Source organism: Pseudonaja textilis, chromosome 2, assembly GCF_049901715.1.
Source record: "Pseudonaja textilis isolate UNSWEBS1 chromosome 2, rPseTex1.2, whole genome shotgun sequence".
Classification (NCBI taxonomy): Eukaryota; Metazoa; Chordata; class Lepidosauria; order Squamata; family Elapidae; genus Pseudonaja; species Pseudonaja textilis.
The window spans coordinates 27,097,772-27,113,793 of NC_141991.1; the positions used below are offsets into that span (position 1 = coordinate 27,097,772).

The 16,022-nt window shown below is 42.3% G+C and overlaps 1 protein-coding gene across 21 annotated transcripts in view; it reads right to left on the reverse strand.

The window, feature by feature from the left end:
- The window catches only part of CADPS (calcium dependent secretion activator), a 434,360-nt gene extending 418,506 nt beyond the window's left edge, over positions 1 to 15,854 (reverse strand). For 14 of the 21 annotated variants that reach the window (XM_087923591.1, XM_087923590.1, XM_087923588.1 and 11 more), the window contains exon 1: positions 14,813 to 15,845. In XM_087923591.1, coding sequence (XP_087779717.1) covers positions 14,813 to 15,181 — 369 coding nt within the window. In that variant the 5' untranslated portion in view covers positions 15,182 to 15,845. Of the gene's footprint in view, positions 1 to 14,812 lie in introns of all 21 variants that reach the window. The other 7 variants (XM_087923594.1, XM_087923593.1, XM_087923592.1 and 4 more) reach the window with 2 other exon arrangements.
- Between the last annotated feature and the right edge of the window lie 168 nt (positions 15,855 to 16,022).

The following is a 16,022-nucleotide window of genomic DNA, read 5'->3' on the forward strand; positions in this document are numbered from 1 at the left end:
TCAAGAACTAGAGACCAGGGCTATCAAAGTCTGGTGACCTAGTATCAGGAATAAATACTTAACAGAATAACAGAGTTGGAAGGAACCTTGGAGGTCTTCTGCTGAAGCAGGAAACCTATACCATTTCAGGCAAATTGTTATCCAATCTGTTTTTAAAAACCTCCAGTGTCAGAGCACCCACAAGTTCTGGAGGCAACTCACTACTGAAAAGTAGGATCAGTCTCAATCTACACCCCCTTCCCTTTGTAGAGCCTGCCCTTGGATGTTTCCCTTTGCACATCATCACCCTGATTGTACTGGCTATCCTCATCTCATGCCTCTTCTCAGTCTGACCCCCTGCTGCTTTTTCCCATGACAAAAGACCCTCCCAACAACTGCTGATATTCATACACTTAAATAGCAACAGCAAGAACTCTTAGACTCATATACTGCTCTTACGGGGCTTTACAGCCCTCTCTAAGCAGTTGACAGGTCAGCCGATCGCCCCCCAACAACCTGGGTCCTCATTTTACTGACCTCAGAAGGATGGAAGGCTGAGTCAACCTTGAATTCGTGGGACTCAAACTGCCAAACTGCAGGCAACCAGCTGTCAGCAGAATAACCTGTAGTACTGCATTTTAACCACTGCGACACCAAGGCCCATAAATGGAAGCCTTTCATACATATAGGTAGTCCTTGTGTCAGGGTTCCAGCAATTGCCCTAATTAAATCATGAGCCTTAAGCCAAGCTTCAAAAGAATCCAAAAGATTTATTAGGAGCAAATGTCAGCATTGACCTACATGCTACACGTAATTTATGGTCACCTGTGACCCTGTTTCTCCTCTCCACTTTGGGTGTGTCATCAATCAGATTCTCCAATGAAGCCCGTTCACGGGCTGGGTGTCATCAATCACATTCTCCAATAAAGGATTTTCGTGGGCAGAAAGATCCTGTGCCTAGGCTACATTCTTTGTAAGATAAGCACGGAATTTACTTCTGTTTTTAATTGCTGTACTGCTCCTTCAGGTTTTCCCCCCACCTCCTGCTTATGGCAACTCGGAAACAGGTATAGGAATGCTTTGTGAGTCGACACTTTGACTTATAAACCATTTATTTAGTGACCCTTTGAAGTTACAAGAGCACTGGAAAAAGTGACTTATCACCATTTCTCACGCTTACGACTGTTACAGCATCCCCATGGTCACGTGATCAAACTTCAGACATTGGCGACTGGCATGTATTTTTGATGGTTGCACTGTCCCCGGGTCATGCGAACATCATTGGTAACCTTCCCAGCTGGTCTCCGACAAGCAAAGTCAATGGGGGAAGCCAGATTCGCTTACTGACCACATGATTCACTCCACAGTGGCAGTGATTTACTTAACAGCTATGGCAAAAAAAGGTCATAAAATAGGGCAAAAGCCACTTAACTGCCTTGCTTAGCAACATAAATGTTGGGCTCAATTATGGCTGTAAATCAAAGACTACCTATATATTAAACTGTAAGACCCACCCACTGTTCAGAAGTCACAGCAACAGGGAAATTGTTCTCTCTCTCTCTCTCTCTCTCCCTCCCTCTCCCCCTCCCTCTCCCTCCCCCCCCTCATCTTATGTAATAGTTGGCAATCCAGATTGAACACCTGGCAAGTTGCTTGCTGAAGCTTCCCAATCCCGACAGTATTTTCTTAAGATGGCTTAAAAACAAGGTGGCATTAATACCGGATAGGAGAAGCTTAAGAATGCAATGCACACGTGCAGTATGTGGACTAGAGCTATAAATAATCTTCTACAAGAGAGAAGTCTGTTCCATGGATAAAAGAATAGCCTAAAGAAGTGTTTACAGTGCAATTGTTTTATTGATTACATCTCTAAGACAATAATTCATGATAAATGATTAACTGCTAACCCACAACACCGTCGTATTAAAACAATTCACCAGAAACCTGGGCTGAAAGTTAATTTATTTGCATTCCCCTTTTTGTTAGTTGCTTTCTCAAGGTGGGGAAGGGTAAATATTTAAAGTGTAGTTAAATTAAGCCAGGTAAGGTTGCTGTAAAAGGAATGGCTGGAATATTTTTCACCTTGTCCATCCCCAACATGGCATTTCATGCTTAGCACACTTTCATTCAACACGAGAGAGCTGAATTTAATTGGCTCTGGTTTAAAATGATACATCACTGGAAATGTTGCATATGTATTTAAATTCCAGCAAGAAAACCAACAAAAGTAACCCAGGCAATACTTCCTGAATACCATTTGTGAATTATTTTTGCCAATTTCTTTAGACACCCTATTTTTCACAACTGATTACAAGGAAAATCTGCTTCTTGCCATGCGAAACCTATTCTCCTTTATATTGTGTTGGCATAACATAATTTCCTGATGCCACTGCTAACATCTTCTCTAAAGCAATCTAACTTCTTGCCTACAAGTTCTGATTAATCATCCACTTTTTTTTTGTAAATTTTATTTGAGTTTTCACAAAAAGAAAAGAAATACAAATAAAACATCTTTTTTGAAAGAAGCATAATCCTGGGTTACATTTCTTCGTACAGACGCAAAGTCAGGTTCATGCTCATTTTTATATTCTATTCCATATCTTATTACTATTTTACATTGTCTACATAGCTTCTCCTCTCTTTTAATTTTCTCAATTTTATTTTATTTATTTCATCTCAATTCAAATCATTATATTTATATTTTTTTGTCTGTCCTGTTTCAATTGTCTATTATCTTTTCTCATGAAACAAAATTTCTCCTGTAGTTACTGATTGAAGTATGACGCCTTTATATCTTTCCCCTAAAGTTGTAACACTCAATATAATACATAATTTCCATTCAGATTCTGCTTGGTACATTCTTAAACTACACACTGTATTCTTGAAAAAAAAAGAAAAAAATTATAAATGTATATAATTAAAACAACATTCCATTCCAATTCAATTATATCATTAATATTAATATTCATTAAAGTCTTAACATTTTTCAGGTTGCTTTTCAATTAAATATCATACTTCTATGGGAACAATTATAAACTTCCCATAGTTAATTCCCCCCTTTCACTTATATTTTATAAAACATTGACTAATTAAAATGTTTCCTTTCCTTCCTAATTCAATTTTCTCATTTATTTTATTCACAAACATTTCACTAAATTACACTAACTATTTTATCCCTCATTCTAATCATATGTTGTTTCCAATTTTCTAAAGTTATTTCTATTACTAATATAACAATACAATCTTATGAACCGTTACAGAATCCCTTTTTAGTTAGATTTTCACCCATTATCTATAAATAGATCCTGTTTCTTTATATCTTGCTCCGGTCCTTTGTAACTTCTTTTCCTTTCCTTCTTCCTCCTCTTCCTCTCTCTCCCCTTTTTATCCCCTTGTCTCTCTACCTCTATTTCTCTCTTCTGTATTCCCCTTTTCTGTTGCTTTCCAGTATAATACTTATTTTTTGAATTATTTTTCTTTTCTTTGGTTGTTTTTTTAAGTCTTAAATTCTCTATTCTCTTTCCCCCCTTTCCTTTTTCTTCCCCACATAGAGTTACTTGTTCATTAAAGATGGCTTCTTCTTTGTCCCAGTCTTCTTGTTTTGCAGTCTTTTCTTGTTGTTTCTCATAGTTCCAGATCTCCATTTCTGAGAATTGAAAAATGAAGCCAAAAGAACCCTTCCCTTCTTGTGCATCTTCTTTGTACTTTTTAAGTTCCATTTTCAATTCATCCAGAAGTGATGCCATTGTATAAATTTTTAAACAACCACCTGATTGATTTAGTCATTCAAATATAATAACCAAAAATCCAAAAGTCACCAAATAATCCAAATACACACAAGCTGTTTCTTTTTTCCTCTTTCTTTTTTTTTTCACTTTCTCTTCCTGGGGTTACTACTTAGTTGCAAAGTTTCAGTTAAAATGTATCTTTTAGAAGTCTTATTGAAGTTTTACTTTAGATTCTTTTAAAGTCCAGGCAGTCTCCTCCCTCTTCCAGATCCTGCCCTTATTCTTTTTTTCTCCCTTCCTGCTTATAGAAGAAAAAGTTTTTAATGTCCAGAAATCTTTATTGTCCATTTGGCATTTTGTTTTATTTTCAGTTTAATTGCCTATTGATGCCAAAGCGGATTTTTCCGATTTCTTATTTAAGTCTCTTAGTTGTCAATATAAAGAAGGAGAGAGGGGAAAAAAAGGCAAACCTTTCCCTTTTCACTTTCTTTCGCTGCTTCCAACTCTTCTTTGGGAGCGATGTTATTTTTTGTAAAATTTAAATTCCAGGGTACCTTAGTTGTTGTTTTTTCAACTTAACCCAGTCAGCCAAAACTTTCACTTCTTATCTTCCTCCTGCATGTTCTTTTCTGGTTGAGTTCTTCTTTGAGGTGGCCATTTCTGACCACCGCTCCTATCGCCTCTGGGAAAGGGAGTAATGGCCAGCTGAGGAGGAGAGATGTGGCTCTCCTCGACCCTGTTGGTGGTCTCCCCCCTGTTCACCACCTCTACGGGGTGGCTTAGCCCCGAAACCAGCCAGCTTGGGGCGCTCCAGCGGTGAGTCCAGACAGAAACTGCGCACGATCGCGGATTCCTGTCTGTCGCCAAAGCCCTTCAAACCGGAAGTCATTAATCATCCACTTTGACTGAATGGTTCCGACCTCATCTGGGGTGGGGGAACAGAGATGACTCAACTTTTATGTTTCAAAAAACAGGGAAGAAGCTTTATGCTCTGAATAATAATATCAAACCCAACTCACATTTCCTTGAAGTCTTTAGTTTTACCAAACGACACTGAGGGCATTCTAAAACTGGTTAAGACATTACTTTATGTCTTACACAAGGCCCATGGGCCAGAGGGGTGTAAGGAGTGTCAAACACAAGGCCCGCGGGCTGTATCCAGCCCACAATGTGGTCGGATCCACCCGTGGGGCCATCCTGGAAAATGTAAGGGGCTGGCCCATGTCACTTCAGCCCGGTCCACCCAATGTGAAGAGGAAACCATCAGGCCAGTGTGTCTTCAGCCTGGTCTACCCAGTGCAAAGAGTTTGGCAAACATGGCAGCAGTTTGGGGAATGGCATCAAGCTGGCCATGCGCCCCAGTCAGCCATGCCCACCCAGTCAGCCAAGCCCAGTGAGTGGCATCAAGCTGGCCATGCCCATCCAGTCAGCCACACCCACCTGGTCTCCCGAGCATCTACAGCCCTGATGTGGCCCTCAATGAAATTGAGTTTGACACTCCTGCTTTATACCAAACCGAGAAAGATGACACCCCCAAGATAGGAATTGTTCTCCTCCTTTCCAATTTCATTGAAGATCTCTGCTGATCGCGGTCCCTCAAACTGTTGCATTGCCCAATTACTTGTCCCAAAATATGTCTTTAATCACAGGCCTTGTCAGTAAAATGAGGATTAGTGCATATTTAACACATATTGAAAATGCTCCCTTCAGTCTTTAACTAGACTAAATGAACAGCTGATTCATTATTAAAGACATTCAGCGCAAATTGTTGTTATTTCCAGTCAAGGAACCAGAATCCATTTTGAATGCCCTGAACTACTAGAATAGGAGAACAGGCAGTGCTTGACTTACAATCGTTTTTCCACACTTACAACCTTTGTAGCATCCCCATGATCATGTAATCAAAATTCAGAAGCTTAGCAACTGGTTCATTCTTAGGACCAGGCTCCGTTTTCAGCCATGACAGCCTCCTGCAGCCCTTTGCCAGCAAAAATAGAACTTGGGGAAGCTGTGCACAGCCCATCCAGGCTCCATTTTTGGCTGCAACTGTCTCCTGCAGCCCTCTGCCAGCAAAAGCAGACCTCAGGGAGGCTGGCAAGCAGGCCACTCCCTCATGGCCACGACTCCTCTCCCCAAGTCAAACATAACCCTGTTGCAGCCCTCAGTGAAATCAAGTGTGATGCCCCTGTTCTAGATAATAAGCTGAGGTTCTAAATATGAAGAAATGATCCCTCCTAAGAAAGGTTGTCTGTCTTTATATGTCACAATCAACAGCCCCCAACAGCAACTATGAATGTGAAATCAAAACGGGGTGTGTGTGGGTGGATCATTAGACCTTTAATCCACTTTCCAGCAAACAAAAAACAAAAAACAGAAACAGGTTAGTTCATTCACTGTCCACATCATAGAGAAGCCTTCATTCACAACTCTGTGAATAGGCAGGGGAAGCCTTCAGAACGAAACATTTTAAGTGAACTCAGGCATAAATTATAGAAGATGCTCTCTCTTTCTCTCTCTCTCCGTCTCTCTCTCTCTTTCTCCCCCTCCTTCTTTCTCTCTTCCTCCGTCTCTCCCTCCCTCCCTCCGTCTTTCTCCCTCCCTCCCTCAGTCTCTCTCTCTCCCTCTCCATCTGTCTCTCCCTCCCTCCCTCTCTCACCCTCTCTCATTCCCTTCCTCCCCCTTCTCTCTCTCCCCCTCTCTCTCTCCCTCCCTCCGTCTCCGTCTTTCCTTCTCTCTCTTTGTGTTGGGACTGGTTGGAAAGCGAAGCCTGGGAGAGAGGCAAGGAAGAGAGAGAGACAGAGCCACATCCAAGATATCCTGAAGCTATTTCATCTTGGAGGAAATTCATCCCCCTATATTGCAATGAAGCAGATTATCATTAGCAGATGAATGAGCTGTTTGAGGAGGAGGAGGATGCACTTCTGTGTCTCCCAATCAATTAAATAGTTCAGTTAACTCCATGCTTTCAACATCCAATTCTGGACTTTAAAAACAAACAATAATTTAAAAAAACCCTACAGCATTAACTATGAAGAGCCGAATCCCATTTGCAAACAGTCCTTAAATTTACAGCTTTTCCTAACCCAAAGAAGAAACTAGATTTCAAGAACCAAACCATTACCAGTTGTGCTTATCATTTGCTTTGGTACATTACTGTACCTCTTCCTATCCTGTCTGATTCCCCCCACCCCCCGAGCCTATTTATATTTTTATTTAAGTAAATCCCTTTTGAAATGCATTAGTGAAGAGTGTAGAGTTTAAGTGCTTTGATGATTATGACAATTAGGACGTCTATGAAAATCTTTAGCAATAGGTTATTTCAACAGCCTGCAATCCCTTTGCTGGCTGCTGTGTTTTCTCTTTGAAAGGCTCAAGACAATTGTGCACATTAGTAAAGTTCCTGCATCTGTAACCAATCTTGCCCGTTACATATTTTAGAGTGGATTATCCTCCTTCTAGTCAGAAAACATTCTCAGCGGATCAGAAATATGCATACCTCAAAAGCAAGTCCATTAAAGAAATAGCTTTTCCCTATTTTTAAAGGATAAATTATGAATATTACAAAGCTGATGTAAGTGGTAATCTCTAACATTTCCACAATCCTTTAATATTTGCGGTCAGCATTTATTCAAAGTACATGTAATTACATTATTGCACTGCTGGTATTTTACATTTTGTTCACATAACATCTTGGAGTTGGAGAGCAAGGGATTTTATAGGATCACAAAAAGTTGCCATGGACATATAGGTGGCAATATAAATTCAATAAAATAAATAAATAAAATAGAATGGTACGCGGTTTTATAAACACGGCCCATTGGTACATAAGAATGTTTTTGTGGAACCAAGCTAAGATCCATCTAGTTCAGCATTCACATTTCAAGAATGATTTAATCTGAGATTTCCGAGATTTCTTAAAATATATGAATCCCAGAAAGCATAAAATCATTTACCTACATTGCATCTTATTTGCCCACTCACTCCATATGGAAGGATTCTTTGGAGACTATGTGTCATTTTCCTGGAATTCGTGTATCATCTGCAACATGACTATTACCCTTTATTCACTCCTAATACAACTTTTTTGTTAGAAGAGAGGGACTCTACGTCATGTAGACCAGGGTGTCAAACTCACGTTGTGACAGCATTGTCATGTGATGTATCATGACTCCTTTGCTAAACAGGGTGTGGGTGTGGCCAACACGTGATGCATCCGGCCCGCGAGCTGTCAGTTTGACAGCCCTGATACAGACTGATGGATAGGGACAGTGGTGGGACTCAAATAATTTAACAACCAGTTTGCCCGGGATCAGGTTGGCTGTCGTGGGAGGTGTGGTCCAACCTGACCCTGTGTGAACAGGTTGTTAGACCACCAACCCAAAGTGGATCCTGGGCGCTGCAATGGAGCGGCTGGCATGAGGGAAGGAGGAGGAGCAGGAGAAAAAAGAGGGAAAGCGGCCTACTTCCCTCGTGATCCATTTTGATAGCGGAGAAGTGGGTAATTTAACAACTGGTTTGCCTGAACTGGTGAAAACCAGCTGAATCCCACCACTGGATAGGGAACATGGGAAAGGTACTCCAAAAACACCTGGAAGGTCAGGAGGAGGAGGAGGAGGAGGAGCAGGGAGAAGAAAGAGGGAAAGAGGCCTTTTTCCCTCACGATCCATTTTGATAGTGGGGGGAAGGGTAATTTAACAACCGGTTTGCTCGAATTGGTGCAAACCAGCTGAATCTCACCGCTGGGAACATGGGAAAGGTACTCCAAAAACACTGGAAGGTCAGGGATTACTTACGGGTATTCTATAAATGTCTTATGTATCATTCAATGGTGGTGAAAGGATGGCTGTCATATGACAGAGCCAGTTTGGTCTAGTGGTTAAGGCACTAAGCTAGTACAGGTAGTCCTTGACTTACAACAGTTTGCTTAGTGACCGTTAAAAGGTACAACGGCACTGAAAAATGTGACTTATGTCCATTTTCCACAGTTACGACCTTTGCAGCATCCCCATGATCATGTGATCAAAATTCAGATGCTTGGCAACTGGTTCATGTTTTTGACCGTCGCTCTGTTCCAAGGTCACAGGATCTCCTTTTGTGACCTTTTGACAAGCAAAGTCAATGGAGAAGCCAGAATCACTTAACAACCGGGTAACTTAACTTATCCACTGCAGTGATCCACTTAACAACTGTGGTAAGAAAGGTCATGAAATGGGACAAACCTCACTTAACAAATGTCTCACTTGACTACAGAAATGTTGGGTTTAATTTCAGTAATAAAATGAGGATTCTCTGTAAGCAGGTGACTGTCCGTTCAAGTCACATTTTAGCTATGAAAGCCAGCTGGGGGACTTTGGAGCGATCTCTCTCTCTCTCTCTCTCTCTCTCTCTCTCTCCAACCCATATTCACAGGGTTGTGGTTGTGGGGAAAATAGAAGGAGGAAAGTGTGTTGGGAAATATTTGCCACCTTGCGTTATTTGTAAAACTAATAATGGGCAGGTTACAAAGAAATACAGTAAATAAATAAACTCTGAACACATGCTGAGCTGATGAAGTAAAACATTTAAGAAATCAATATTGCAGAACAAAATTGACAATTCATTATGACGGGGTTTTTTTTCCAAACAGACTAGGAGAAGAAAGTTTTATTATCCACGAACATTCAGTCTACTCTTACACATTTCAAATCTGAGAAAATTCCATTTTTGCTGAAAAATCTAGCAAGAATGTCAGTCTGGGTAGGGATGATGACAATCCGTAATGTGATTCAGAGCACCCAAAGGTACTTTTTTCAGGAGGCAACTGGACTTTCTGGTGTGGCTTTTTTTTTTCCTTTGAAGACGTTTCGCTTCTCATCCAAGAAGCTTCTTCAGCTCTAATTCAGATGAAGTTCCAATGACTGCCTCCTGCCAGAGCTCAGCTTAGTAGTTTCATACAGAGAATGTAGTCCTTCTACTGTAGCTGGACATCTGTAGAAAAACCCTTGGTTAAATTATATGGGACTTGTTTCCCCACTTAGTTGCCATGCTTCTCAAACAAATGATATAGAGTTTCACTACGGGGAATTAGAGATAGTGTATCTTTTTTCAGTTTTCATTTTTTTGACTGAAAACTACTTGAGTTAATTCATCAGGAACTATGATTCATAACATAAACAAGTGCTTCACTTATGGCCATTTCAATCTATCTTGTCATTCCTTTCACTTGCCCATAATCCTTTGGAGGTGCAATTCATGATTATGACTTAAAGCAGGGGTGTTAAACTAGTGGCCCGCAAGCCGGATGCATCATGCTTCACATAGGCAAAAAATATCGTAATATGTCACAATATGTCATGGGACGTGATCGAGTTTGACACCTGTGACTTAAAGGATTTGCACATCTTAGAGCATCATGCAGGGCTTCTTTCTTTCTTTCTTTTTGAAGGTGGAGGTCTGCTCAGGGTTAACCTGTCTGCCTGAAGGAGACAAGAACTTAAATTGTACTGTCCGGTGGCATGTCCCTAATCAATAAGCACAACAGTGTAACTGCTGCTTAGCAATTGTGTGTTCATGTGTCAAAAGCCGCCTTCCTTGGGAGAGACTGTTTAATTTGGATGGGGAAGAGAAGAAAGCTATGTGTAGAAGAAGAAAAAAACTGAATAAAAGAAAGCCAAGACTCTGTCTCGAAATACTAAAATCTCTGTCAACAGTTCCAAGTGGATCTGGAACAAATGAGTCATTTTACTGTAGCAAATATATTTCTAAAATCAATCTGTTTGAAACAGCACATGAGCTCTTATCACAATCCCTATTAAAATATCTTTTTTAAAAAATACCATTCAGCTTGTCCAAACTTCAATTGATTGGTATAAAAGAAATGTAACACTGGGTATAGCATAGGAAAACCACAAAGTGATCTCATTTCACTTTTTAATTTGTCAGTAAGAAAGATCACCTGTCTTAAAACAGAAATTAACAGATTAGCATCTCTTTTATAGCCGTGCATTTTGGGGGGATTTAAAAGTAGCCTTGTAAATGCATCAACATAGTAGCTGCCTGCAACTGATTAAAGCAGCTGCATCTTTCCCCCAATTTGGCTAGCAGCTTCTGATCTCAAGGGAAAATGTGGCTATTTTAAAGGGGTACAGATAGATGCTCTCTTTTTGCTCTCGTGCTGCAAAGGAATTTCAGAATCAAATTCAAAGTGCATGGTTTTATAAATAAGTCATGCACATACGCATCGTGCATGCAATATCCTAAAGTCAATCTCTCATTTTTCTAGTTAAAAGAATCCCAATATTTGACCTGAAGGGAAAAATATCAGAAAAACTCTGAAAAACTATTAGCTAGATTAGACAGCATTTTGAGATACAAATTGTGTTATTGTTGTTTTGATTCAGTACAAGGATGCATACATGTTGTTCAACATTGCTCCCCCCGCCCCTTGGTCAAGTTTCCTAGACTCTTTGCTTCTGACAATGCTAGTTCTCATTTCACCATAACCTGATTGACTTTTGTTGAACATGACTGTTATTCAGTTACAAGGTACGTGGTAGATATAGCATTTTCCCCTCCTCCTTACAGCAGCCTGACACAACAGGTAACATTCCACCGTACAGATTGCAAGTCAAGGCCAATCAATGATTGTGGCTTATCAGGCCTTTGAGTCAAAGTCTTCCAAAATATGAAGGCCTGATTTTCTGACCTGTTTTGTTCATCACATTATTTTTTTTGCAAAACCTAATGAATGTTCCACCTTTAATTTTTCCCTACCCAACCGGAAGAACATACAAATGGGGAAAATATAACTGCCACAATGTATCATTGTACAATGCAGGAGTTTCAAAACAAGGATATAAGATTTAATTTGTATTATTATCACACAGCTAAGAAACATACGTAAGAATCTTGACTTTCTGTCCGCATCAGAATCTTCAAACTGCGTTGACCTGATATGCTTTCCTACTTCCTCATGCTTGAATGGACTAATAATAGCTTTGTGGCGTGACAGAGCTGAATGAATGTCATCCTCATCAATATGTCCTAGAGTCACTTTGGTATAGAAAGGTCATTGGCAGAAATAAAACTAATCTACATTCCTCAGAATTAGACTTTCAAAGAGTAATTGAATCTAAACGTGATCTTTTTTGTATTGGGTATAGCAATAACAAAGAAACCCCAAATGCATCAGAGATTCATTTAACTGGAAAGTAGGAATATGGGAAGAGACAGCCATAACTAAGTTTCCCAGGTTTCTTTGGCAAAAACATTCACCCAACTTTATCTGGGATGATGTTCTTTTTGTCATGTTTAGATCCTCTCTTTCCTCAGAATGCTCAAAGTGAGTCATCATTTTTTTTAACCTTATCACCATGTGAGTTAGATTGAATGAGTAAGTTCCATAGTTAGTTAAACAACTTTCTGATTCTCCTGGTCCCAATTCATTTCCTCAAACATTCCTGTAAAACTGACAGGTGTCGTTTTCATTGATTGCCAGTCTGTCTGTCTGTCTATCTCAACCATCCATCCATCTAGATAGATGATCTGTCTGCTTGTGTTTGTCTCTCTAATCTGTCCATCCATCTGTCTCTACCTACCTACCTATCATCTGTCTGCCTGCCTATCCATCCATCCATCCATCCATCCATCCATCCATCCATCCATCTATCTATCCATCCATCTATCCATCTATCCATCCATCCATTTTATACAATCACCCATTTCACCAAACAAGTGACTCTGCCTGTTCACCTAAGTGCCTCTCTCTTAAATTCTTAATTAGTTTGCTCCATTTTAAGAACATGGGTTTGCTAGTAGTTTCCTTTCAGTGCATCCCATCAGTCATGTTAGCATTATGATTGGAGAAGAGCATTTCTTCTATATCCTAACAGGAAGCTGTTATTCATTAAAAAAAAATACACATGAGCACAAACACACTTTGCAGGCCAAGCAGTAGGATTACTCAGGTTTCTGCCCTGCAAACATTTATGTTGATACCAGAATATAAATCAAATGTTTTCATGTCTATGGTGGTTTACAAGGCAAAGATTGTGACAGATGGAAGAATTTGCTATTTTTCTTAAAAAATAATGTTCTATCATTTATTTTGATAGAAATTTGAAAGAATGTAAACAATCATCATCCCAGCATCTTAACATAAACAGTTCTTATCTTGGTCTAATTACATAGTGGAAAACTTTTATCTGAAAGGCTTTGCAATATATCAGTGGAAAGTTTCCCAGACTTTCCCTTTAAAAGTCATAATCCTATACGTAATTCCATTCACAAAAATCCCATTTCACTCAGTGAGACTTACTGGCTACTAATACTAACTATTTGATACTAACTGGAATGTTACTTTGAGTTCGACAGTAAGACATCCTAGGACAAAAAATATGCCACAAATTCATTGGCTGACCTTGGGGAAAATCACTTTTTTTTTCCTTATCTTAGTCTGATTTCAACCTCCAGCATTGTAAGAAACCTTCTGCTTTGTTTCTAGGACATACCAAACCGAAAGCTAATATGAGATCACTTTTTATTTTCAATATTTCGACTGTTCAGTAGAAAATACACATCCTACGGAATATAAAATTAAATGCAGATATTTTAAACATGTTTCCCCCAGAAAGAATGGATAGCAATGCAGCATTAAATAGTTGAACCTTTTTGGATTATTCTAGTTTTTACAGTTTCTTCCATGTTATTTAAATTTAGTGTATTTGTACTGCATGTTTACTAGGAACCATCAAGATCACAAGACTCAACTCTGCAGGCATCCTTGTCTCTGGTCACAGAATTTAGCAGGACCCATCTGTGCAGGCTGCTTTCAGGGGGAGGGGATGAGACGAAGTGAGGTGAACTAATGTGAAACATGTTCCACTATTGTTAGAGATCAAACACTGCAGCAAGAAGTGTTATGGCTAGACCATCTTCATCAAGGACACAGAAACATCCCAGAAATACTGTAATTGGTTCTCTCCTGGCATAAGCACAGCAGGTGAGCGTATCGGCATAACCTTTGTGAAGATCTCCAGGAGAGCAATGGATTGGCCATTTGTCCCAAGAAAATCCTGAGAAAAAAACGGGGTACTCTTTGGGAATGGCAGAGGACAAAGGAAAAGTCTCAAAGCTCAAGACGTATACCTCCCTCTAACTCACTGCTTTTCTTTTCCTTTGGCATAGGGAGATTGGAGCAAAATGCCAATTCCCTTTTAGCATTAGCTGCAGTTATATAAGGCCACCAGGGGAAAAGCAGCCAAGAAAGGCAATAGGTCATCGGACCTCTCGCTGACATGAATGCTGCCGATGCAGTAATGCTTTGGACGTCTTGGTCCTGCTGAGGATTTGTTTTACACTCCTCCCCAACTCTCGGAGTTCCTGCTTACTGTCCGCCTCTGCCAGAAAGTACTATTACTCCATGGACATGAGGCCTTGTGTCCCCCTGATGTCCTTCCAACTGTCTCGGCTCCTGCTGCATTCTCCTGCTGCAGACACCACCCAGCCTCTGCTCAGGTTCCATCTCCGTGGATAGGCTGAGGGACCTGAACCAGGAAAGTTGCTTTCAGGCCTTGACTTGGCAAGAGTGTCAGCCCTACCCTCAGCCAGAGACCAGCTGCTACCCAGGGGATGGACTTGGAGTCTCAGCAAATGTTTGAGGTGTTTTTAACTCCCAGGGAGAGAGATCTCATAGAGGTGCCAGACACTCACTCTCTCCCCCACCTCTCTCTCTCTCTCTCTCTCTCTCTCTCACACACACACACCAAATACAAGTTGCTTTTCCCTTGAGCTTTGGGGACTGCTAACAACCTTCCCCCAGAGGATCTTGTAAAGAGAGATGATCTCACAGCTCTACATAAACTCTCTGGTTTCCAAGCCCCCTCCAGCACTGCCCCTCAACCCACAGGAAAACTTGCAAAGGAAAGGGCCCTGGACACAGCCGTTTGGAGAAACTTTCGGCAGTTAAGCTCAACCCCACTCCTCGTCCTGGCTCTGGATTCTGACCTGTGCCAGGTAGGGCTTCTCCATATCCAGGTGCCTCGGACCTTCCCCAGATATCTCTCTGGGCAGGTCTTGTTTCCTCGCCGACCTGCCGACCTCTATTGTTCACCCTAGCAAGACTTTACCTTTTGTTGCCTCCGCGCCATATCGGTGGGCTGCTTGGCATTGAAGGGGTAGGCAATGCACCTCATGACGAAAACATAAAGCTGCAGCTTCTTCTTCCTCTCTTCTTCCTCCTTCTGCAGCCTTTCCAGCTCTTCCTTCTCCTTCTCGCTCACGACCGAAGGGCTCGGACTGGAAGGCCGGACGCTGCTCCCGCTCCGGCTGCTGGGCTGCAGCCCTCCGCTACTCCCGCCACCGCCGCCCCCAGAGCTCTCGCTGGTCCGGCTAGGAGAGAGCCGAGCTCCCGAGGCTGCTGGGGCCAGCACTTCCTTGCTGCTCTCTTCTTCCACGATCTCATCGGATTCTTCTTCACTGGACGACGGGTCCAGCATGTTGGCCGCAGACTAGTGCCCGCACTCGGCGGGGCGAACGAGACGACTGGGGCAGCGGCACAAAAGCCCGGACGGATTGCTTCTTTCAATGCCTCCCCGGCTCCTCCTGCCTGCTTTGGCAATCGCAGCTGAAAGAGCGAGAGGATCACCAGCCGATCGGGAGTGGGGGTGGGAAGTGGGGGAAAGGAGCCTTCCCGAAGAGCGGCGGAGGCAGCGGACGGCGGAGAACGCACCGCCGCCGTCTTCCCCAAGCTTACGTGGGTTTATGGCTTTAACTCTTGCCTCCCCAGGCGGGCTCCGCTGCTAGGGAGAGAAGGAGAGCGAGATCAAAGGCTGCTGCCAACCAGCTTACTCTTCATCCAGGGAGGCCGGTTCGGTCCCTCCAAGCTCTCTCTTTCTCACTCCATCTCTCTCTCTCTCTCTCTCTCTCTGTGGGGATACCGGGAGAAGCGAAGGGGCTCTGCCGCGCCTTATCCTTCCCTCCGGCTCCTTTCCTCCTTACGGCAAATTCCTTGCAAGGGGAATAAAGCCGCAGCGCTGAGGAGCTCTCCGAGGTGCTGAAAAGCGAGTCACCAACTGCAGCGGCACCGAGAGCGCTCGGTCGGTGCAGCAGCGGCAGCGGCAGCTGCAGCAGCAACAAGCAGAACGGCCCGCCCCTGACTGCGCAAGCTCAGTGCTGCCTCCTCCTCCTCCTCCCCCTTTTCCTCCTCTTATCCGCGTGCGGGCGCCGCACATGACCGTTGGCGAAAATGAAGCCCCCACCCTCAAGAGGCATTTGCCCTTACCTCACCGGCTCCCGCCCGCCCCGCCCCGCCCCATCTCGGCGTGGCGTGGCGCGGTT